The following is a 26,479-nucleotide window of genomic DNA, read 5'->3' as shown; positions in this document are numbered from 1 at the left end:
AAGTAAATAAGCCGTCTGGGAGCCCCGATAGCAGACAAACAACGAGTTGTCACACACACTGCTACGAAATCCCTGTGATAAAATATGAGTAGCGAACCTGGTGTACCATGCCCTCGGGGCCTGCTTAAGACCATAAAGGGATTTCTTCAATCGACACACAAAATTAGGAAAACGCCTGTCAACAAATCCTGGTGGTTGATGCATAAATACAGTTTCTTTCAAATCCCCATGCAAAAAGGCGTTCTTGACGTCCAGTTGATGAATAGGCCAAGAACGACAAACAGCAACTGATAAGACGGTGCGTATAGTAGCCGGTTTCACAACCGGACTAAAAGTATCCTCACAATCAATGCCTACTGTTTGAGAGTTCCCATTAACCACCAAACGTGCTTTATACCGTTCAAGTGACCCATCAGATTTAAATTTATGGCGAAAAATCCACATACAACGAGTTACCGGGCGATCAGATGGTCTAGGAACCAACTCCCATGTATCATTTTCCTGTAAAGCACTAAACTCAGCCTGCATAGCATGTAACCAATGAGGGTCGGCAAAGGCCTTGGCATAAGTATTTGGAATCGGAGAAATGGATGTGGAAAGCAAAGTACGGTGGGCTTTAGATCGGGTGGTCATTGGGTGGGTGTTAGTGGGGAGAGAATGTTGGGAAGGAACAGCCGTAGACTAAGGATGAGGATTGGGCTGGGAGGAAACAGCGTTAGGCTGTTGAGTAGGCTGGACTGGAGCTGCCGTAGCAGCAGGAGGCAGTGGGGCGGTTGTGGTAGGTTTTGGGCGGCGGTGATAGGTATGTATGATGGGTGGAGGTGGTGTGGGGCTATGTGGGGTGGAGACGTGCTGGCGGAAAATGAAACCGGGTGGCGTTGAATCATCTAAGAATGAATAAGTGGTGGAGGGGGTTTTAATGGTATAGGGGAAAGTTCGCTCGTCAAAGGTGACGTGACGAGAGATAATGACTTTACTGGTGGTAGGGTCAAAACAACGATAACCCCGAAAATCAGGAGGGTACCCAAAAAAAATACAACGAATGGACCGAGGGTGTAGTTTATGTGGTTGTGTGGCAGAGGTATTTGGATAACAAGCACACCCGAAAACCCGTAAGTGATCGTACGTTGGGTGGCGAAGATATAAGGCAAAAGTTGGGGTGAAAAAGTTGAGTCTTTTAGTAGGGAGAATGTTATGGAGATAGGTGGCGGTGTGAAGTACTTCCACCCAAAACATTGGTGGTAACTGTGCATGAATGAGAAGGGAACGTATGATATCGTTGAGACGACGAATCATTCGTTCCGCACGACCGTTTTGCGAGGATGTTTGAGGACAGGAGAACCGAAACAAGAGACCATGTTGTTGAGCAAAGCTTTTAAAAGCATGGTTATCAAATTCGCCCCCGAGATCACACTGAAACGTTTTGATGTTACGGTTGAATTGTGTAGCAATCAAACGGTGAAATTTTGTGAAAGTGTTGAATGTTTCGGATTTATATTTTAGAGGATAGACCCATACAAAGTTTGAGAAATTATCAATTAAGACCATATAATATTTATATCCGGTTTTACTCAGTATGGGAGATGTCCACAAATCACAATGCACAATATCAAATGGAGAAAAAGTAAAAGAAGTGGATTCATAAAAAGGTAACTGTTTGCTATTAGATAAATGACATGAATTGCAAAAAGGAGAATTTTTATTCGAATTACATGGAAAACCAAAATTTCTAGTTAAAACGTCTAAAACTTGTGCTCCAGGGTGCCCGAGGCGGTCATGCCATGGTAAAGTTGAAGACGCAATAAAACAAGCTTGCGGCGGAAGGGTAGGTGGAGTGACAGGATAGAGATAGCCTATGCTATTGTGGCGGGAAAGGACCCGTTTTGAGGTCCTTCAAAGAAAAACCAAAAGGGTCAAATTCGACTGAAACGTTATTATCACGTGTGAAACGGCGTACGGACAATAAAGTTCGAATGATTTGGGGGCTATAACGTATATTGGGTAGAATATAAGTTCGGTTATGCATGGGAAGGTAACCTGTACCCGAATCCTCAATTGGTAAACATTGCCCGTTGCCGACTAACAGTTTAGTAGTTATAGGAAAAGGATTAGGAAGTTGAATCATACCTCGGTTTTCGGTAGCATGACGTTCAGCCCCTGTGTCCATAACCGGATACGGCTCTGCGTAATTTACTTGCATAGTGTTGAAGGCTTGGTGAAGATTCGACGGACTTAATGCATCATAACCGAAAGTCGGTGGCACTGGACCGTAAGAGGGCTGCCCTGAATAAGCTGTGTAGTGGGCTGCAACATTGCGCTGGGGTGGATTGGGCCGCCCTGTGGATGTAGTCGGATATGGGCAAGGTGGAGTATTCCACCAGGCCCATTGTGGATAAGTGTGATGGTTCTGAAACTGCCAAGGAGGTCCCGTAGGGTTTCCCCTGTAGCCACGACCACGTCCGCCCCGTTCGCGGTTTCCCCTGTAGCCCCTGCCACGTCCTCGAGAATTGGATTGGTAGGAGTTGTTGTTGGCCGCAGCTGACTTATCGGTGGAGGGAGCCGCAGGAGAGGGCTGTTGGGTTTGGGTCGTGGAGTTTAGGTTGGAAGTTGTGACTAAGACAGAGGAGGAGGATTGTTGTTGGCGAGCAGCTTGCCTAATAACTTCATCATTAAGCATGGAGCGGGCAAGATCCCAGCCAGCATCTTGGGAATTAATTAACGAGGCAGTAGTATCGAATTCTTGGGAAAGCCCACAAACAAACTGCAGTACCAAGCGTGATTCTGTAATCGGTTGGTCAACATCTTCCAATTGATTGGCCAAGTCTTTTAGTTGCTTGCAATAATCTTCAACAGAACTACAGGCTGCGAGTGTGAGATTTACAAACCGGGTTTCAAGTGCTGCAGCTTTGGCTTTCTTATTGCTCAGAAAGATTTTCTCTAGTTTTAGCCAACTGGTTCGAGCCGAAGCTTCAGTGTCGAGAATTCTGGTCAGCAGATCATCAGAGACCGTGCAATATATCCACTGAGAGACTAAAGCATCCAATTCCTTCCACTCCGAATAATTTGGATCTGTGGTTGCGGGGGCTGGTGTGTCGTCGATGTGGTTAGGACCCAGTATGCGATAGCGTGGAATTTGAATAATTTGAAAAGGATTAGGAAGTTGAATCATACCTCGGTTTTCGGTAGCATGACGTTCAGCCCCTGTGTCCATAACCGGATACGGCTCTGCGTAATTTACTTGCATAGTGTTGAAGGCTTGGTGAAGATCCGACGGACTTAATGCATCATAACCGAAAGTCGGTGGCACTGGACCGTAAGAGGGCTGCCCTGAATAAGCTGTGTAGTGGGCTGCAACATTGCGCTGGGGTGGATTGGGCCGCCCTGTGGATGTAGTCGGATATGGGCAAGGTGGAGTATTCCACCAGGCCCATTGTGGATAAGTGTGATGGTTCTGAAACTGCCAAGGAGGTCCCGTAGGGTTTCCCCTGTAGCCACGACCACGTCCGCCCCGTCCGCGGTTTCCCCTGTAGCCCCTGCCACGTCCTCGAGAATTGGATTGGTAGGAGTTGTTGTTGGCAGCAGCTGACTTATCGGTGGAGGGAGCCGCAGGAGAGGGCTGTTGGGTTTGGGTCGTGGAGTTTAGGTTGGAAGTTGTGACTAAGACAGAGGAGGAGGATTGTTGTTGGCGAGCAGCTTGCCTAATAACTTCATCATTAAGCATGGAGCGGGCAAGATCCTAGCCAGCATCTTGGGAATTAATTAACGAGGCAGTAGTATCGAATTCTTGGGAAAGCCCACAAACCAACTGCAGTACCAAGCGTGATTCTGTAATCGGTTGGTCAACATCTTCCAATTGATTGGCCAAGTCTTTTAGTTGCTTGCAATAATCTTCAACAGAACTACAGGCTGCGAGTGTGAGATTTACAAACCGGGTTTCAAGTGCTGCAGCTTTGGCTTTCTTATTGCTCAGAAAGATTTTCTCTAGTTTTAGCCAACTGGTTCGAGCCGAAGCTTCAGTGTCGAGAATTCTGGTCAGCAGATCATCAGAGACCGTGCAATATATCCACTGAGAGACTAAAGCATCCAATTCCTTCCACTCCGAATAATTTGGATCTGTGGTTGCGGGGGCTGGTGTGTCGTCGATGTGGTTTAGGACCCTGTATGCGATAGCGTGGAATTTGAATAATTTTACCCAGGAGGAATAGGTAATAGAGGTACCATCAAGAACTCGAATTTTGGACTGGATATTCGAAACAGAGTAAGCAGGGTGAAGGGTTTTAGGATGCTGGTCATCGGGTTTGGAAGATGAAGATTTGTCTTCGGGTATGGTCATGATGACCTTCGATTAGGCTGACCTGCGATGAAGCTGGTAATCGGAAAAAAAATGAAGATTAGGCTGTCGAAACAGCAGGTTATCGGAAAAAAAAAAGAAAGCAGGAAGAGGGTATTCAGAACCTAGGGCTCTGATACCATAAAAGGGTTTATGGCTGTAAATGTTCGATGATGTTATTCATGAATCAAAACCCTTTAAATAGGGAGAAATACAGAATCTGCCTATCTCTAATTTAGGAAATACAATCACAATACAATTACAATTGATCTTCTTATCTAAACAATATTTATCTCTAAATAATTTAAATATATATAATATATATTGGCTAAGAATCCGGACATCCAAAAATTTATGTAACCACTAAAATATTTTATTTTAGTGTTCGGCATGATAAAATTCCATTCGTCGCGTAATTTGGATCGTTTTTCGCGTCCGTTTGTGTTTCGTCGTAATTAGACGAACAACGTGACCGTACGGCCAAACGAACCGACATCCGGCATATTTTTAAGCATGTTTCATGTTCCCTATACCTTAACTTCATAGTAGAGCCTTGAAATGAGGTTTTCGGGCCTTAAACATGTCAAACATGACCTTACATGCTCACAGGGACCATTTCTGCAATTTTTAAAAGTTCTGTTTGCTGAACTAAAGTGCATCAGACCTGTAAAAACAGCTGTTTTCATTACAGCAGCTGGTTTTTGGTTTCCACACATTGTTTCCTTCATTCTAAGGGCCATTTTGAGCACCCATGGTATTGAAAAACAATGGGCATGAGGTGTACGGTCCAGATTTAAGCACGGTTATTGAGGAACGATCCTAACGGTTCTCAAAAACCTATAAATATCCATTCCCCACTTCACTTCTTTTGCACCATTCCTTCTAATCTGCTTATTCTCTGAATTAGAGAGGATCTTGAACCTTTTTGAGAACCTCCCTCAGTCCTTTGGACTCTTGTAAGTAATCCCTTCATGCTTAGTTTAATTTTTAGCGTTTTAACCGAAAGTCAAGCGTTTTCGATAAACGCTTTGACTTTTAAACGGTTAATCCATTGTTCGCAATGAACATGGCTACGTGACCGTAATTAGGTAGGTGTTTAACCCTCAAAAGGGCACCTCCTAATTACCACGTTTACTTAGGTAAATTGTCGGGTCAAATGAAAGTCAAACGAGTTAGTTTTAAATAAATTCATAACTATTAATATAAAAACCATAAAATCAGTTTTCTCACTTTAATAACTCGGTAAATATTAGTTGAACATGTCTAAGCATGTTCAACCCGACAATTCTAAGTATAGACTCGGTTCGGAACCGAAAGTCGCAAAAGTTGACTTTTGCTTTGACTTTCAGTTCTGACCCGATTTAGCTTAGTTTAGATATGCCTTAGGATTCCATTAGGACCATATTATAAGTTAGTATAACCTTCCAAGGTTATACAACTTGGTTCCATAGAAATCCTAGTTCATGCGTGTTTCCGTTATATGCCTAAATGTTGACCGTTATGCCCTTTGGACCTTAGAACGATATTTTTGAAAACGTGAGAGGATAGAAACCTTCACTACTGAATTATAAACTTTTCCCTAAAATTTGACATCAGTTTGAGGTCTAGATTAGAAGTTATGCTCATTAGCGTAAATGAAAAGCTTTTCACTAATTAAACGACATAATTAGCGTATAGCCTATCTAAACCCAATTTTTAATACCAAACTTTTTACCCACTGATATAAAATAATATTTTGGGATTTTTGAAGATTTTTATTTATTTTTAGGCTGAGCACAACATAGGGTTCTAGCTATGATTCGGTAATTGCCGGTTTTGCCCTTTTGGGCTATAAAATGAGTTTTATAAATCCTTTTGACCCCAAACCTTTTTCTACTGATCTTATATGTTAAATAAAATATTTTGAGCCTTCTGGAATAATAAAAACATCAGCTTTCCTGTGAAAACCCGGAAATGGCTCCAAATCGCCTTTTTAAGCGTTTTTAACGCATGGTATGTATCAAAACTATTTTAAACATATAAGGGTTGATGCCTACTGGTATATTCAGTAAATTTTTATATTTTAACAGTAAGGAAAAGTTCTAAACTCAGGTTTTCAGTTTTGACCTTTTAAGCCTATGTAAAATTACCAAAATGCCCCCTACGGTGCATAGTATGGTTTTAATTAATGAATTTCACATATATATGATACCCTACTGTTATAACTTATTAAATTGAGTATATTTACTGATTAAATCAGACCTGTAACTCAGATTACTATTTAAACTCTTTTATAAACTTTAAAATGACCAAAATGCCCTTGCGAGGCATAGTTTGAGTTTAAAATCATCTTGGGCATAATGGAAGGTATCCTACTTATATCACAACATATTTAAGGCATATTAACTTAGGAAACCTGTTCATGACTCTTGTGGTTACCCGTTACGCCCTATTCGCGTTCGGATCGGCTTATGTAACTAGTTTGCATAAATTAGCCGAAACGGGTCAAACCTTATCATTTTCATCTCAAAATCCAGAATGTGTTTAGTTTACCCATATTAAACAAGTATTCAAACTTGTTGGGACTAAACCACATTCTAATCCGGTCTTCGCATAATCTTGCGTTTGAACCGTAAACCTTTCCTTAAAACTAACCGGTCTACGTTAATACTTAAACAAGACCCGTTAGTAATCTAATAGGTTATTAAAAACCTTCGTTCCATATTAGGAGCCCCAGTAGAAGTACTTGTGCTTGCTGATTTGATAAGAAACCCGTATCGATTAAGGATCGTCAGGATTAGAATTTAAGGAAGAAAACATGAACCTATTATAAAGGTCATTTAGGATGCCTGTAGAGGCCCAAATAGGTTGTGGAAGTTAAATCCACTGACCGACAAAGAGTACTTCCATTACTTTAGCAAATCTCGAGGTCGAGATTTCATTTAAGGGGGTGAGGATGTAACACCTCGTAAAATCACGTCCAATGATGTACTGACACGTGTAGTAAACCCTAATGAAGTTAAACATTGAATTTAAGGGACTAATTTTTCGAAAAATCGAAAACTTTCATTATGAAAGAACTGGAGGTGTTAGCATACCTAAAATAAGTTTCTAAATAACCTCTTATGATGTTTATATTCACAAATGTGCCACTTGATGATTAAGTGTAGCCGTTTGCGTAATTAATTGAAAGTTTGCACGATAAAGGGTTAAAAGCGTCAACATGTTAATTCTTACCTCTGAGTGAACTTTTAACAAACCGGGAGCTTCATAATATTTAATTATACTCCCGGGAATGCCAAATAATGGCCGTCTAAGGTTTTTATGCCTACAAGTAAAGTTACGCGCAACTTTGCAAGTTAGAGGGACTAAAAGTGTCAATATGTTTAATTATACCTCTGAATGACCTTTTAGCGAACCCGAAGCATTGTGATGTTTAATAATACTTTCAAGGATGCCTAATATGGATTAGATGAGGCTTCAATGCTAATAAATGATGAGATGCGCAAGTTTGCGCAATAGAGGGGCCTAAAGCGTCAACTTTTGAATCTACGTCATTCGGGGACCATTTAAGCAAACGGGAGTGTAGTAATATTTAAGTATATGCTTTGGAATGATTAATGTGGGCCATGGAAGGCTTAGATATCATTAAACGGCATTTCGCGCTACTTTGCGCAATTAAGGGACTAATTGCGTCAAACTGCAAAAGTATGTCGATTCGTATAGAATCGGACCTTACGAAATATGACCATAAGTTAAACATACCCTATTTATCCTTTATATAGCTTAGATATAGGCTTAGAGGTGTTTAGTGCGCAAAAATAAACTTTTATGTCATGCAGGGACTAAAAGTCTCAAAAAGTGCACAAGTTTGCATTTTCGCGCATATCTTACAATCTGAATATATCCGTCTTAGCCAATATATCCATAAAAGGGTTTATGGCTGTAAATGTTCGATGATGTTATTCATGAATCAAAACCCTTTAAATAGAGAGAAATACAGAATCTGCCTATCTCTAATTTAGGAAATACAATCACAATACAATTACAATTGATCTTCTTATCTAAACAATATTTATCTCTAAATAATTTAAATATATATAATATATATTGGCTAAGACTCCCCCGCAGTTTGAGCGGGCGGTGGACAGACACTCAAGCTGGATCGAAAAGACTGAAATAACTGACGAGCAAGTCCCTTGGTAAAGATGTCTGCAAACTGTAAGGCTGAGGGCGCATGTAACACGCGTATATGTCCGACACGGACCTTTTCACGAACAAAATGAATATCTATCTCGATGTGCTTGGTCCGCTGATGCTGGACAGGATTGTCTGACATATAAACGGCAGAGACATTATCACAATAAATAACAGAAGCCTTCCGAAGCGGAAGATGCAGTTCAAGGAGTAAGTTGCGAAGCCAAGTTGCTTCAGCAACAGCATTAGCCACGCCCCGATATTCGGCTTCAGCACTGGAGCGAGAGATCGTCGGCTGCCGCTTGGAGGACCATGAAATTAAATTATCACCAAGAAAAACACAATAACCGCTAGTAGAACGGCAAGAATCAGGACACCCACCACAATCAGCGTCAGAATATGCAACCAAAGAGTGCGTATTGGACTTACCAATACGAATACCATAACCAACCGTGCCTTGTAAATATTTTAAAATACGCTTCAAAAATGCAAAATGAGGATCTCGTGGGGCATGCATGAAGAGGCAAACCTGTTGTACAGCATATGAAATATCTGGGCGCGTAAAAGTGAGGTACTGCAAGGCACCAACCAGACTGCGATATAAGGTAGGATCATGAAAAAGAGAACCATCAGAGGCACTAAGTTTGGTTGATAAGTCAACAGGTGTCGTGCATGGTTTACAAGAGGACATAGAAGCACGTGAAATAATGTCCTTAGTATACTGTGCCTGGTCTAAGAAAAGACCACCAGATGTCCGTGTAACCCTGACCCCCAAAAAATGATGCACTAGGCCTAAATCGGTCATGGCAAACTCTCGAGAGAGCATGCGAATAATATCCTGTAATAACTCATCCGAGGACGCAGTGAGAACAATATCATCAACATAGAGAAGTAAATAAGCCGTCTGGGAGCCCCGATAGTAGACAAACAACGAGTTGTCACACACACTGCTACGAAATCCCTGTGATAAAATATGAGTAGCGAACCTGGTGTACCATGCCCTCGGGGCCTGCTTAAGACCATAAAGGGATTTCTTCAATCGACACACAAAATTAGGAAAACGCCTGTCAACAAATCCTGGTGGTTGATGCATAAATACAGTTTCTTTCAAATCCCCATGCAAAAAGGCGTTCTTGACGTCCAGTTGATGAATAGGCCAAGAACGACAAACAGCAACTGATAAGACGGTGCGTATAGTAGCCGGTTTCACAACCGGACTAAAAGTATCCTCACAATCAATGCCTACTGTTTGAGAGTTCCCATTAACCACCAAACGTGCTTTATACCGTTCAAGTGACCCATCAGATTTAAATTTATGGCGAAAAATCCACATACAACGAGTTACCGGGCGATCAGATGGTCTAGGAACCAACTCCCATGTATCATTTTCCTGTAAAGCACTAAACTCAGCCTGCATAGCATGTAACCAATGAGGGTCGGCAAAGGCCTTGGCATAAGTATTTGGAATCGGAGAAATGGATGTGGAAAGCAAAGTACGGTGGGCTTTAGATCGGGTGGTCATTGGGTGGGTGTTAGTGGGGAGAGAATGTTGGGAAGGAACAGCCGTAGACTGAGGATGAGGATTGGGCTGGGAGGAAACAGCGTTAGGCTGTTGAGTAGGCTGGACCGGAGCTGCCGTAGCAGCAGGAGGCGGTGGAGCGGTTGTGGTAGGTTTTGGGCGGCGGTGATAGGTATGTATGATGGGTGGAGGTGGTGTGGGGCTATGTGGGGTGGAGACGTGCTGGCGGAAAATGAAACCGGGTGGCGTTGAATCATCTAAGAATGAATAAGTGGTGGAGGGGGTTTTAATGGTATAGGGGAAAGTTCGTTCGTCAAAGGTGACGTGACGAGAGATAATGACTTTACTGGTGGTAGGGTCAAAACAACGATAACCCCGAAAATCAGGAGGGTACCCCAAAAAAATACAATGAACGGACCAAGGGTGTAGTTTATGTGGTTGTGTGGCAGAGGTATTTGGATAACAAGCACACCCGAAAACCCTTAAGTGATCGTACGTTGGGTGGCGAAGATATAAGGCAAAAGTTGGGGTGAAAAAGTTGAGTCTTTTAGTAGGGAGAATGTTATGGAGATAGGTGGCGGTGTGAAGTACTTCCACCCAAAACATTGGTGGTAACTGTGCATGAATGAGAAGGGAACGTATGATATCGTTGAGACGACGAATCATTCGTTCTGCACGACCATTTTGCGAGGATGTTTGAGGACAGGAGAACCGAAACAAGAGACCATGTTGTTGAGCAAAGCTTTTAAAAGCATGGTTATCAAATTCGCCCCCCGAGATCACACTGAAACGTTTTGATGTTACGGTTGAATTGTGTAGCAATCAAACGGTGAAATTTGTGAAAGTGTTGAATGTTTCGGATTTATATTTTAGAGGATAGACCCATACAAAGTTTGAGAAATTATCAATTAAGACCATATAATATTTATATCCGGTTTTACTCAGTATGGGAGATGTCCACAAATCACAATGCACAATATCAAATGGAGAAAAAGTAAAAGAAGTGGATTCATAAAAAGGTAACTGTTTGCTATTAGATAAATGACCTGAATTGCAAAAAGGAGAATTTTTATTCGAATTACATGGAAAACCAAAATTTCTAGTTAAAACGTCTAAAACTTGTGCTCCAGGGTGCCCGAGGCGGTCATGCCATGGTAAAGTTGAAGACGCAATAAAACAAGCTTGCGGCGGAAGGGTAGGTGGAGTGACAGGATAGAGATCGCCTGTGCTATTGTGGCGGGAAAGGAGCCGTCCCGTTTTGAGGTCCTTCAAAGAAAAACCAAAAGGGTCAAATTCGACTGAAACGTTATTATCACGTGTGAAACGGCATACGGACAATAAAGTTCGAATGATTTGGGGGCTATAAAGTATATTGGGTAGAATATAAGTTCGGTTATGCATGGGAAGGTAACCTGTACCCGAACCCTCAATTGGTAAACATTGCCCGTTGTCGACTAACAGTTTAGTAGTTATAGGAAAAGGATTAGGAAGTTGAATCATACCTCGGTTTTCGGTAGCATGACGTTCAGCCCCTGTGTCCATAACCGGATACGGCTCTGTGTAATTTAGTTGCATAGTGTTGAAGGATTGGTGAAGATCCGACGGACTTAATGCATCATAACCGAAAGTCGGTGGCACTGGACCGTAAGAGGGCTGCCCTGAATAAGCTGTGTAGTGGGCTGCAACATTGGGCTGGGGTGGATTGGGCCGCCCTGTGGATGTAGTCGGATATGGGCAAGGTGGAGTATTCCACCAGGCCCATTGTGGATAAGTGTGATGGTTCTGAAACTGCCAAGGAGGTCCCGTAGGGTTTCCCCTGTAGCCACGACCACGTCCGCCCCGTCCGCGGTTTCCCCTGTAGCCCCTGCCACGTCCTCGAGAATTGGATTGGTAGGAGCTGTTGTTGGCAGCAGCTGAGTTATCGGTGGAGGGAGCCGCAGGAGAGGGCTGTTGGGTTTGGGTCGTGGAGTTTAGGTTGGAAGTTGTGACTAAGACAGAGGAGGATTGTTGTTGGCGAGCAGCTTGCCTAATAACTTCATCATTAAGCATGGAGCGGGCAAGATCCCAGCCAGCATCTTGGGAATTAATTAACGAGGCAGTAGTATCGAATTCTTGGGAAAGCCCACAAACCAACTGCAGTACCAAGCGTGATTCTGTAATCGGTTGGTCAACATCTTCCAATTGATTGGCCAAGTTCTTTTAGTTGCTTGCAATAATCTTCAACAGAACTACAGGCTGCGAGTGTGAGATTTACAAACCGGGTTTCAAGTGCTGCAGCTTTGGCTTTCTTATTGCAATAATCTCTAGTTTTAGCCAACTGGTTCGAGCCGAAGCTTCAGTGTCGAGAATTCTGGTCAGCAGATCATCAGAGACCGTGCTATATATCCACTGAGAGACTAAAGCATCCAATTCCTTCCACTCCGAATAATTTGGATCTGTGGTTGCGGGGGCTGGTGTGTCGTCGATGTGGTTTAGGACCCGGTATGCGATAGCGTGGAATTTGAATAATTTTACCCAGGAGGAATAGGTAACAGAGGTACCATCAAGAACTCGAATTTTGGACTGGATATTCGAAACAGAGTAAGCAGGGTGAAGGGTTTTAGGATGCTGGTCATCGGGTTTGGAAGATGAAGATTTGTCTTCGGGTATGGTCATGATGACCTTCGATTAGGCTGACCTGCGATGAAGCTGGTAATCGAAAAAAAAAATGAAGATTAGGCTGTCGAAATAGCAGGTTATCGGAAAAAAAAGAAAGCAGGAAGAGGGTATTCAGAACCTAGGGCTCTGATACCATAAAAGGGTTTATGGCTGTAAATGTTCGATGATGTTATTCATGAATCAAAACCCTTTAAATAGGGAGAAATATAGAATCTGCCTATCTCTAATTTAGGAAATACAATCACAATACAATTACAACTGATCTTCTTATCTAAACAATATTTATCTCTAAATAATTTAAATATATATAATATATATTGGCTAAGAATCCGGACATCCAAAAATTTATGTAACCACTAAAATATTTTATTTTAGTGTTCGGCATGATAAAATTCCATTCGTCGCGTAATTTGGATCGTTTTTCGCGTCCGTTTGTGTTTCGTCGTAATTAGACGAACAACGTGACCGTACGGCCAAACGAACCGACATCCGGCATATTTTTAAGCATGTTTCATGTTCCCTATACCTTAATTCATAGTAGAGCCTTGAAATGAGGTTATCGGGCCTTAAACATGTCAAACATGACCTTACATGCTCACAGGGACCATTTCTGCAATTTTTAAAAGTTCTGTTTGCTGAACTAAAGTGCATCAGACCTGTAAAAACAGCTGTTTTCATTACAGCAGCTGGTTTCTGGTTTCCACACATTGTTTCCTTCATTCTAAGGGCCATTTTGAGCACCCATGGTATTGAAAAACAATGGGCATGAGGTGTACGGTCCAGATTTAAGCACGGTTATTGAGGAACGATCCTAACGGTTCTCAAAAACCTATAAATATCCATTCCCCACTTCACTTCTTTTGCACCATTCCTTCTAATCTGCTTATTCTCTGAATTAGAGAGGATCTTGAACCTTTTTGAGAACCTCCCTCAGTCCTTTGGACTCTTGTAAGTAATCCCTTCATGCTTAGTTTAATTTTTAGCGTTTTAATCGAAAGTCAAGCGTTTTGGATAAACGCTTTGACTTTTAAACGGTTAATCCATTGTTCGCAATGAACATGGCTACGTGACCGTAATTAGGTAGGTGTTTAACCCTCAAAAGGGCACCTCCTAATTACCACGTTTACTTAGTTAAATTGTCGGGTCAAATGAAAGTCAAACGGGTTAGTTTTAAATAAATTCATAACTATTAATATAAAAACCATAAAATCAGTTTTCTCACTTTAATAACTTGGTAAATATTAGTTGAACATGTCTAAGCATGTTCAACCCGACAATTCTAAGTATAGACTCGGTTCGGAACCGAAAGTCGCAAAAGTTGACTTTTGCTTTGACTTTCAGTTCTGACCCGATTTAGCTTAGTTTAGATATGCCTTAGGATTCCATTAGGACCATATTATAAGTTAGTATAACCTTCCAAGGTTATACAACTTGGTTCCATAGAAATCCTAGTTCATGTGTGTTTCCGTTATATGCCTAAATGTTGACCGTTATGCCCTTTGGACCTTAAAACGATATTTTTGAAAATGTGAGAGGATAGAAACCTTCACTACTGAATTATAAACTTGTCCCTAAAATTTGACATCAGTTTGAGGTCTAGATTAGGAGTTATGCTCATTAGCGTAAATGAAAAGCTTTTCACTAATTAAACGACATAATTAGCGTATAGCCTATCTAAACCCAATTTTTAATACCAAACTTTTTACCCACTGATATAAAATAATATTTTGGGATTTTTGAAGATTTTTATTTATTTTTAGGCTGAGCATAACATAGGGTTCTAGCTATGATTCGGTAATTGCCGGTTTTGCCCTTTTGGGCTATAAAATGAGTTTTATAAATCCTTTTGACCCCAAACCTTTTTCTACTGATCTTATATGTTAAATAAAATATTTTGAGCCTTCTGGAATAATAAAAACATCAGCTTTCCTGTGAAAACCCGGAAATGGCTCCAAATCGCCTTTTTAAGCGTTTTTAACGCATAGTATGTATCAAAACTATTTTAAACATATAAGGGTTGATGCCTACTGATATATTCAGTAAATTTTTATATTTTAACAGTAAGGAAAAGTTCTAAACTCAGGTTTTCAGTTTTGACCTTTTAAGCCTATGTAAAATTACCAAAATGCCCCCTACGGTGCATAGTATGGTTTTAATTAATGAATTTCACATATATATGATACCCTACTGTTATAACTTATTAAATTGAGTATATTTACTGATTAAATCAGACCTGTAACTCAGATTACTATTTAAACTCTTTTATAAACTTTAAAATGACCAAAATGCCCTTGCGAGGCATAGTTTGAGTTTAAAATCATCTTGGGCATAATGGAAGGTATCCTACTTATATCACAACATATTTAAGGCATATTAACTTAGGAAACCTGTTCATGACTCTTGTGGTTACCCGTTACGCCCTATTCGCGTTCGGATCGACTTATGTAACTAGTTTGCATAAATTAGCCGAAACGGGTCAAACCTTATCATTTTCATCTCAAAATCCAGAATGTGTTTAGTTTACCCATATTAAACAAGTATTCAAACTTGTTGGGACTAAACCACATTCTAATCCGGTCTTCATATAATCTTGCGTTTGAACCGTAAACCTTTCCTTAAAACTAACCGGTCTACGTTAATACTTAAACAAGACCCGTTAGTAATCTAATAGGTTATTAAAAACCTTCGTTCCAGATTAGGAGCCCCAGTAGAAGTATTTGTGCTTGTTGATTTGATATACGGCTGGGATTGAATTTATATTTAGCTCAGGTAAATACTCTTAACTTATTTTCCCTATACGGGCTTGGGATACGGTAGTATAATAATACCGCTTGGTCGGGTATTGAATGTTTGATCGTATTGTGATTAAATTATTGAGGTAACCCGCTTTAATCTGTATTGTTTGAAATAAAAGGCTTTAGGGGTTAATGACCATGTCCTGGATATCCTTGGCATCATTATATTATAAAATGGCCACGTCTTATGCACAGGGTGTAGGCGTACACCTGACAGTTGCATAAGGGAAACGGTATCTCACTCTCTTGTGGGCCTATACTTGTGGCGTGTCTGTTAATCTTGACTCGGTTTCTACATCGGGCCCTAAATGTATAACGAACATGTAAATCTGTATACAAGATTATTTTTATATAATTGTCCCAAGTTATAAAAGTTTTGTGCCATGTGCATTCAAATCAATTTTTTTTAAACATTTTCAAAATGAGTCAGTTAAGTTGTATTTACCAGTGTAAACTGACGTATTTTCCAAAAAGGTTAAGTGACAGGTACTGTACGTAATTGGCTGGGAGCTCAGGGCGTCAATAGGGAGTCTTGCAAGTTCTAGATGCCTAAAGTCTGTTGAACATGGTTTATCTTTCTGTTTTAAGATCCGCCTGTGGATCCTTTACATTCCCTTTGTAATACTTGGATATTACTTATTATCGGGTTGTAATATTTTATCTTTTGCTTCCGCTGTGCATTCCTTATTTGTGTTGTTTGACTATGATGATATCAACTACGTCACTTTACCCCCACCTGGCCCACCGGTGACACGTGGAAAATTAGGGGTGTGACATGGGGTAATATCATCATATTGTTTGCTAATCTTTTGAATGATAGTTAACTCAAGTTCAAATTAATGACCTTGATTAACCTCTTGTAAGATCAAAAATCAAACACTTGTAACAAAACTTTTCAACCAAATACCACTTGTTGGTTGAATTTTCAAGATGCCGATACCTACTCCACACTTACCAACCTGGGAGTTCCGGCAATTCACAGTTCTCAATCAAAATTTTCAAAAATATTTTCAAGAATGATGTCGATTCATGCTCCGCGATTACCAACTTGGGAGCTCTGGCAAGTCAGGTTTCTATTCAACGAAGAATATATCCACCCAAGCCTGACCAGCCTTGGGTGTAACTTGTTCAGTCTCATTCGGGGTTACATCTTTCCTTTTTGATTGATAAAAATCTTTAACCCCTTTAGCCTTCCCCTCAATCATTTTTCCAAAAATGTTTTTCACTGCAGGGTTAAAGGCTTTTTCAACATCCAATCCTTTCTTTTTAGAGAAAAATTGGTTAGAAATTTCAACTTTCCCGATTTTAGATTTCAAATTTTTAGCATTCAGTGGTGGAAAATTCACATCATCCACTGGCGGAAATTTCTTCTCTTCTTTGACAACCACATGTGGCTCCTCTGATTTTATGGAATCAGATTCATCACTAGAACTTGCTTTTGATTGCTTAACAACCCATATTTGGTTGTTAAGTTTCTCCTTCTTTTTGAAAACATTTTTCGAACACTCACCAACTTCATAAATTAAATTTTCAATTAAGTTTGTTTGTTGGTGGTTCGATTTTCTTAACAATTTTTCCTTTCAGTTTCTCAGAAATTTCCTGTTTTGGTTTGAATGTTTTCGGACAGTTCCTAGCAATATGACCAGCAGTTTTGCATTGAAAACAGGTTCTCGTTTCTATCTTTTTCTGAGCAACACTCTTCATCACTTCTTCTTGCTTCTTAGCAAGGAATTCTTGATTTGTCTGTTTTCTGAATGCTTGCTCTTTCTCATCCTCTGAAGATTTTCCTGAAACAAACACAGTTTTTGGTTTATAAACTTTTTCATTTTTATGATTTTTTGGTTGATTAAATCCAAGACCTTTGTTTTTGAAATTACCATTATGGTTTGGTTTCTTTTGGAAACTATAACCACAATTGTAACCCATTTTCTTGTTTATTCTTTGTTGATCTCTTGAAGTGTATTGTTTAGGTTTTCCAGTAAGATTTAAATCTTTTATTTCAGAAATATTAATTTCTGTGATTTTGAAAACCTTTTGAATCATTTCAATTTTAACACTCCTTATTGGAAAAATCTCATCAGAATATAATTTCTCAGAATCTTTCAAAGTATATGCTACTTTGACCAACTCATCATTCAAATTAGATTTTGATAACAAAAATTTCTTATCATAAAACCGTTTGTCCTTTTTGATTGTTGACTTTGACGTGTCGGACTCAGACTTTGACTCGGATTTAGACTCCATTTTTGACTCCTCAATGTCATCTTTATCTAACACCTGATCAACCACACTTTTTATCAACTTGGACTCATGATCAGTGTCAGACGATGTGAACGTAACATCAATATTTTCTGGCAAATTATCTGACGACCCAGACTCCCATTGTAAGTTTGTTGCCTTTTTGACTCTTTCGGAATTTGGATTTCTAGGAGAATATCCATTTTCGACCGGGGGCGGACATCTATTGTAGACAACACTTGGTTTCTTACCAGAAATTTTCATTTCATCATCTTGTTTTGTCTCGGACTTCTTTTCTTCCGAACTCTTCTCTTCTTCAAATGTCTTCAATCTTTCCACAATCGGGTAAATCCTGTTAACGACAAAAGTAGAACATGAGTAACTTTTCAATAAATTGTTAACTCTTTCATTTTCAATTCTTTGTGTTGCCAACTTCAATTCAAGCTCAGCACACTTCTCTGTGTAGTAGCTGACATTGTCAAGCTGTTTCCTGTATGCTCCTTTGAATGTATTTATTGCTACAGCCTGTTCACTACTTGACTCGTACTTATTCATTTCTCTGTTCAAGGTATCATATGATTCTTTCAACCTTTTTATGTTGTGTAGCAGCTCATTGTTTTGCTTGATCAAAGAATCACAATTCATACACTTCTCAGGAACTTTGACTGCTTCAGCATCTGCTTTGATTTCAAATTCTGGAACTTCTTTGACTACTCTCACATGAACTTCTTCTGTTCTTTTCTTTTTCTCAGCTTCAGCTTTTCTCCTTTCTTCTTCTTTTTCTTCTTCATATCTTTTCCATTTCTCCTCTTCAGCTTGCCTAATTTTTCTGTATTTTTCTGCCCAATATTCATCAGAAGCATTAGCAACAAAAGCTTTAGCGTTTAACATCTCTTTGGCCATGAATTCTTGGTCCTGGCAATAATTTTCCCAACTGAAACCATCTGGTAATTTTTCATCGTCTTGATCTGCCAAGCATACTTTACTATCCGTTGGAATATATTTATCCCAACTGAATCCACTATCCTTGCCCTGATTAACCAGACATGCTCTCTTTGAATCTTCAATTTCTTTTCTACCATGTGCAGTTTGTGCCTGATGTTGTTGATGTGGCTGTTGTGTGACTTGATGATAAATCGCCTTTTTGTAGTAATCATTGTTTCCGAAAGGATTTTGAGCTCCACTCGCTTCGCGATTTGTGCACTCTCTTTTGAAATGCCCCTTTTCCCTGCAACGAAAACAAGTAACTTTAGACTTATCAAAACCTAAAGTTGAAACATGAGCCTCGCGAAAATCGTCTCTGCCTGTAATTTGTTTAAACTTTTTAGCCTGTCTCAACACACTAGCCATGCACCATTTTATATCCATTAATTCCATCTCCCAGCATCAATTTGATCGTAATCCTCCTTCGTGAGCATTGGATTCCCGATCCTCCCTGTAACTAAGCCTCCATAAGATTCAAGCACAGTCACCAACAAAGACATGTGACTTTTAGCAACTTCTTCAGTATAATTCTGATCATTTTCAAGTTTTAACGCAATGTTGCATTGAAGAACTTTGACACTCTTTGTTGTAGAAAATTGTGGATCAAATGTTGGAAATGACGAAAATCCTGTTTTGCTGCTTGATCCTTGGGATGACTTTTCAGAAGATTCTTTCGTACTAAACGCAGTTTCAACTTTTGGAGAAAAATGCGTCTTCTCATTAACACCACTTTTGAAATATAATCTGATATCTTGTTCTCCATCATAGTTCTTCGCAATCTTCCTTTGCTCCATCTCTTGGCAACGCATCTGCCAGCTTCTCAATCAGCTCATCTTTACTTTTGTTGATGCCCAGTCTTATCATGTTTTTCACCAAGTTACAGTATCTTTCAATAATTTGCTTGGTGCTTTCCGTTCTCAAACCACGAAATAAATTAAATTCTTTCTTCATTAGAGACACTGAGTAGATCATCATTACCAAGAGACTTTGCTTCTAATTCTTTCCAAATCGAATATGTACTACCATCATGTTGAAGTAAAACCAGGATGTCTTCTTTAATTGCCTGCTGCAACAAACTAACCATCAACTTCTCATCTTTGTATTTCTTTTTCTCATCAGGACTTAATTCTCTAATTGGTATTTTCTGTCGATCACTGCCAAGAGGTCTGAAATATGGCACTTCAGTATGATCCCAAGCATCCAAATGATATGCTTCAATCCAGTTACCAAAACGCTCAGACCAACCATTATAATCATCAATGTCCATAAGCTTAGGCGGTTTCTGAGTTGTTCCCGTTTCATTTTCAAGCAATGTACTCTGAGTAATGTTCATTGGACCAGCAAAGGCATTATAAAACTCGTTCTCCATGATTCAAATATCAAAAAGTTCACAAATTTTCAATTTCAAGCGAACCCTCCTTTCAAGCGAAATAACAAGAATACACTTCAAGCGAAATACCAATGACTGTTCAAGTGGAATACCAACTGAAGCGGAATCACTTAGAAAGTTCAAGCGGAATCAATCTTTGAAACGGAATCAAGTTGATTCAAGCGGAATCAGTCACAATCTCAAGCAAAACCCCGGTTTTCAAGCAGAATCAAGGCAAATTCCAAGCGGAATCACAGTGACGTCATCAATTCGAACAAGATTTCAAGCGGAATAATAAAAATCTAAAGATTTACTTCGATTTTAATTCTGAAACTTTCAAGGATTTATTAAAACATGATTGCGCGTGTTATGAGAAAAATTGAGCCAATTTTACTGTGGAAAAATTTTCAATTTTGAAGAAGAAGGTGTAGAAAATAGAAAATACAGCTGAAATGGCAAGAACTCTTCCTCCTGAGCTCTGATACCACTTGTAGGATCGTTTTCCGACCCGAACGAGTCGATCAGAAGAGTACTTCACCAATACAAGAGGCGGAAACTAATGTACTGATGTTATTTCAGCCGTATTCACTTTAAACTGTTGATTTTATTGATATACAATCCTTTTACAAGCACGACAACACTTCGGCAGCACTTCGTTGCAAACCGGAAGACTCTACACTGTGATTTCGCTCCAACAGCCTATTTATAGGCAACCATATTCTGCTTGAACACGTTTCAAGCGGAATCATAATGTATAATCTCAAGCGAAATCAGCATCTATGCACTCGAGCGGAATCAGGAAAGAATGAGATTTCGCTTGAAATGACATAAGGTCATTTTAAGCGGAATCACTTACAATGACCAATTTCTTGATTCCCGAGCCCTAATCTACCTATTTCTATACAAGACTCGATTCAAGACGAAGTCGAAAGACGGATGCACCAACAACCTTCAATTGTCTTCAAGCGTAAGCGATGACTTTTTGGCGTTGCATGAGCACGCAACCCAAACCTTGGCGCAAAGCGTCGCAGTATACCACGAAGTCTTCTGTGCCTTCGTGTAGGATAGTATTGGTGCATCGCATAGCTTATTTTTGAGTAGTTGGAAGGCTTCTTCCTGCTTGTCACCCCAGTCGTACTTCTTGTCTTTCAGCGTAAGGGTAGTTAGCGGTTGAGCTATCTTTGAGAAATTCTCAATAAACCGTCGATAATAGTCCGCTAAGCCCAAAAATTGTCGAACTTCAGTTGGGGTTTTGGGGGCTTCCCAATTCTTTATTGCTTCAATCTTGGATGGGTCTACATGAATGCCCTTCTCGTTCACAACGTGACCAAGGAACTGTACTTCGCGAATCCAGAATCCGCATTTTGAGAACTTTGCATAAAGTTTCTCCTTCTTCAGTAGTTCCAGAATAGTTCTGAGGTGTTGCTCATGTTCTTCCTTCGTTCGTGAGTAAATCAGGATATCATCGATAAATACAATCATGAATTTATCGAGATATGGTTTGCATACGCGGTTCATCAGATCCATAAAGACCGCTAGTGCGTTCGTCAGTCCGAATGGCATCACAAGAAACTCGTAATGCCCATAACGTGTTCTGAATGCAGTTTTTGGTACGCTTTCTTCTTGGATTCTTAACTGATGGTATCCAGATCGAAGATCTATCTTGGAATAGTAGCTTGATCCTTGTAACTGATTAAATAAGTCATCAATCCTTGGTAGTGGGTACCGATTCTTGATTGTGAGCTTGTTCAGTTCTCTGTAATCGATACACATCCGCAGAGTTCCATCCTTTTTCTTCACGAACAGTACTGGAGCTCCCTAGGGCGGGAAGCTTGGCCTTATGAATCCTTTATCCAACAACTCCTGGAGTTGTGTAGATAATTCTTGCATTTTGGATGGTGCAAGCCGATAGGGTGCCTTGGCTACAGGAGCGGCTCCTGGAAACAAGTCTATATGGAATTCGACTTGTTGTTGCGGAGGTAGTCCAGGCAGATCTTCGGGAAAAACATCAGGGAATTCCTTTACCACAGGAATGTCTTCGAGTTTCGGCTCCTCAGCCTTCTTATCTACCACGTGTGCTAGGAAAGCAACGCATCCTTTCCTTAAGCACTTTTGTGCCTTCATACAACTAATGATTCGCAGAGGCGCATCTCGCTTTTCTCCATGTACGATGAGAGTTTCATCATTCGCTAGAGTGATGCGAATGATTTTCTCATGACAAATAACTTCAGCCTTGTTCTTGGACAACCAGTCCATTCCGACCACTACATCGAAGCTACCCAATTGGATAGGTAAGAGATCGATGCTAAATCTTTGCTCACCAAGTTCTAATGTGCAACCTCTAACAACTTCGCCTGATTCAACAAGTTTACCATTGGCTAGTTCTATGGAATAAGGAATATCTAATCTACTAGATTCTATTCCAAGCATACGTTTAAATTCCACAGACATGAAGCTATAATCGGCACTAGTGTCAAATAATATGGATGCAAAGTGATTGTTTACGAGAAACGTACCGGTGACCACATTAGGGTCGTCGCATGCGTTCCTTGCTCCAATCACAAATGCTCGAGCCTGAGCGTTGTTCCCCTTTGGGTAGTCTTTCATGAAATGATCCTTGCTTCCACAACTAAAGCATCCCTGGTGCCCAGCTCCATTACCATTTCGGTTACCATTGCCATTTCCATTTCCACCACCGTTCCTATTACCAGCACCGTTGCAGTTTCCATTCCCGTTCCTATTTCCTTTCCCCAACAATCCTCAGCATGGTGACCCAATTTTCCACACTTGTCGCATTTTGGAATGCGACAAACCCCTTCATGATGACGCTTGCAATTGTTGCAAATGGGCAGAGTGCCCAGGTATCTTTTGGCAGGAGCGTCATTCATGGTTGCAAGAGTTTTCGCCTCCTGAGGCGGGTTAGTGTCATGCTTCTTGTTGTTGGAACCCTTGTTGTTACGAGTTGCTTGATTCAGGTTTGCATGTTTCCTTTTCTTGTCACTGGACGACTCAGCATGCGTCTCGGTCTTTTCTGTTGGGTTCAACGATAACTTCTTCATTCGAACAACATCTTCAGTAAGGCTGACAGCCAGAGTTACAGCCTCAGTGGTTGTTGCGGGTTTGGCCGAAGTTACCATGCTGCGAAATTCTGAGGCCAATCCCCAAATGTAGCGTTCAACGCGCTTAAATTCAGGAGTCACCATATAAGGGATCACTCTCGACAGATCGTGGAACCTTCGAGTATACCCAGCAATGTCAGCACCTTCCATGGTCAAGTGCCAGAACTCAGTCTCCAGCCTTTGGAGTTCAGCACGAGAGCAATACTTCTCTCTCATTTTCTCCTTCAGCTCATCCCAAGACATGCCATACGCAGCATCATCACCCAGAGTTTGGACTTGCAAATTCGACCAAGTCAAAGCTTCATCAACAAACAACCCTGTAGCAAAAGTGACTTGTTGATCCGCGGTACACTTGCTCATGCGGATAGTGGCATCGGTCTTCTCCATCCAGCGTACAAATGCCACTACACCTCCAGTGCCATCGTAGTTCAGTGGTTTGCAGTCGAGAAACTGCTTGAAAGTGCAACCCTGAGCTGCGTTTCCTCCAGATGAATCTCCATTCCCATTACGTCTCGCATTTCTTGGTCCTCCACTATCTTCAGTACGGTTCGCCTCGTACTGCGCGATAGCTGCGGAGATCCTTTCTTCCAGTAGGGCGTTTAGCTCTTCAGCAGTTCTTGGCAGTGGGGGAGGAGGAGGTTGATCACGAGCGTTCACAGCTCTTCTGGGTGCGATGTTCTGACAAAACACAACACAATAGGGTTAGACATTTGTTTGATATCGTCATACGGGATAGTAGTAGTATATATATACAGGCATATACCACATAAGTGACACCAAACAATCCGCCAAACGTATCAATCCATACAGCAACAAGCATGCAAAAATAGATAAATACTGTTGCATCATAAGATATTCACATTGGCGGTTCTTATCTTTATACCCTATATTATTACTCCAACAGAGTATTTAATAGTCTGGGGAAAGGGTGTTCACGTTTGACCTTCTCTTGTACTGAGGGAATCTATACGTGATAAGACTTGTTGTGGTTTCTGTGCACTGAATTCCATAATTATGTATGCATCCATAATTGCGTAACTCCTTGCACAGTCCGCACAGTTCGTTTCATCCTCGTATCTCTTCCTTCAGATAGGCCATTGTTTTCAGACGAAGTCACATATACCTGTGACATTCTACTTCTAGTATACGTATATATCAATTATCACACATAATTGCAAGTAATTCTTAATCACAGACAAGTGCTACTCCAGTGCACCCTAAGCCTCGTAGTGTCTTTTCTTGACTCTTGTAAACAGTTTCAGGTAGTGGATGTCGCGGAAAGTTTTATGCAATGAAAACTTTTTGAAAAATTATTTTCGTGAAAGGATCCTAAAGATTGTAGACTAGACTCGAAAAGGAATCATGGTTCACTACAATCGCAGCTCTGATACCAATCTGTCACACCCCTTTCTAAGGCGGAAGCACGAGGTGTGATCATGAAAGGTTCTCATTGCATACGAAAGGTAAACATACTACATGCTCGTAAAAATAACTTCAAATACCCATAACATTACGGTACTAAAAACATAGATTAAGTGTTTACATCACAAGACAACATATTGTTTGAAAGTTTACAACTTTATTTAAAGATAAACATAAACAACATCCAGGAGGATGAGTAAGACCGCGCGCACATCCATTTTAGTTACCTGAAATACATGTAAGTTTTTGGAAAAACGTCAACATAATGTTGGTGTGAATTCATGCAGTTCTTGTATTGAACGTTTGTATACTTTGTATGAAAAACATGGTATGTATCTTGTATAAATCAAGTATTTCTGTATGTATCTAGGTTGTTAATGGGTTGCAAAGCCATTAACATGTGACACGACATAGGAAGCATCCAAACCGTAGGCATTTTTCTAGTTGTCGATTCACGACTGAGACACAAAAGCACTACTTGGCACTAGTTTTCACCAAGAGTGTGGCTGCCCGAAAACCCATTAGATCTAACCTTTTGTTCTGCGGTCTTAGTATGTACACGATTAATGGTGCTTATGGTACCCTATTCGTGACACGATTTCTCGTATCATTCCTCAATTCTTGTATCCATCATACCATTTGTAAACATTGTAACATTTGTAACATGTATTTCACCCCCGAAGTTATAAAACTGAAAACAGTTAAAAGAAAAGGGGGAGCATGAACTCACAACTTCGCGTTTCTGCGTCGTAAACTTCATCGGGTTTGCTTATATAGCGTCGTGACCTATGCGTGTTTTATTAACGTTAGTCACTAGACTTGTATCGCACAAGTACAAGTCACCATCTTTTATGTATTTGTTCTTCGTGTGTTAAAAATAATTTATATTTTTAACTATGTGTCTTACTTATATTATTTTCTCAGAAATAAATATAAGTATCTTGTATTTTCACCCGAATTATGTATTTTGTCCAAAACCTTATTTCATGTTCATAACTTGTCCAAGTTACGTAATCTTTTAAGAAATATATTTTCATAAATATATTCTCTTGTATTTGTCTAAGCACGTTGTATGTGTATTTTCGTATTTTCACTCTTTAGGAGTATTTAGTGTATTTTCAAGTCCTAATACACTATTACATGTAATACATACTACATACACTTAGCACAAAATTTGGTGATTAATAAATATATATATTTTTCTCAAAAATATACATACTTAGTATCAATTTCCATCTTGAAGAAATCATCATTTCTTAATCTTGAAGTTCAAATAAAAATGAGGGAAACCTTGGTAAATATTTTTAGGGAATAAGTTTCACCAAAACTTATATTTTTCTAAGTGTCAAAATTCTATAGAAATTTTGACATAGTTTCCCCTAAAAATGGAGGTTTCCCATGTTTTCAAAACATGTGTTTATTTTCTTTTAAAATTATCACAACAATCAACAACTCATTCAATACTTATCAAGTGCCAAAATCAAGTAAATTACACTACATCATGAACTTGAAGTTTTTGTGAAAACTTGTAGTAACCTACCATGTTATTTAGTAGGTTTAGTTACCCTTAAAAACATGGTCATTTGTTTGTAAATCTCATTCTTGAAAGATTGAGTCATTTACAACTTGTAAGATGATTTTTCTAAAAATATTTCTTTTGTATTTTTCTTGTTACACACATGTTTCTAGTCTTGTTTAAACACTAAAAATATACTTAGTTTATTTAGAAACCATGACTTTGTAAATCTCATAAATAAACTTGGTTTCTTGAGAAAATCATTTTGGAAATCATCTATTTACAAGATTTGTGTTTTGTTTAAATTATTTTTACATATGAAAATCACTTTCTTCATTCAAGTTCATGAGGAC

The 26,479-nt window shown here is 39.8% G+C and overlaps 1 protein-coding gene across 1 annotated transcript; it reads right to left on the bottom strand.

The window, feature by feature from the left end:
- Nucleotides 1-3,736: 3,736 nt before the first annotated feature.
- LOC110888027 lies at nucleotides 3,737-4,333 on the bottom strand. The gene has a single exon (XM_022135576.1). The coding sequence runs from the start codon at nucleotides 4,331-4,333 to the stop codon at nucleotides 3,737-3,739; it is 597 nt and encodes a 198-aa protein (XP_021991268.1).
- Between the last annotated feature and the right edge of the window lie 22,146 nt (nucleotides 4,334-26,479).

Source organism: Helianthus annuus, chromosome 2 (assembly GCF_002127325.2).
Source record: "Helianthus annuus cultivar XRQ/B chromosome 2, HanXRQr2.0-SUNRISE, whole genome shotgun sequence".
Classification (NCBI taxonomy): Eukaryota; Viridiplantae; Streptophyta; class Magnoliopsida; order Asterales; family Asteraceae; genus Helianthus; species Helianthus annuus.
The sequence above is the reverse complement of the archived record's forward strand: the minus strand, read 5'-3'. Positions and strand labels throughout refer to the sequence as shown.

Bases quoted from the DNA above. Each gene is read 5' to 3' on its own strand.
- LOC110888027 (XM_022135576.1), bottom strand. From the start codon at position 4,333: ATGACCATACCCGAAGACAAATCTTCATCTTCCAAACCCGATGACCAG.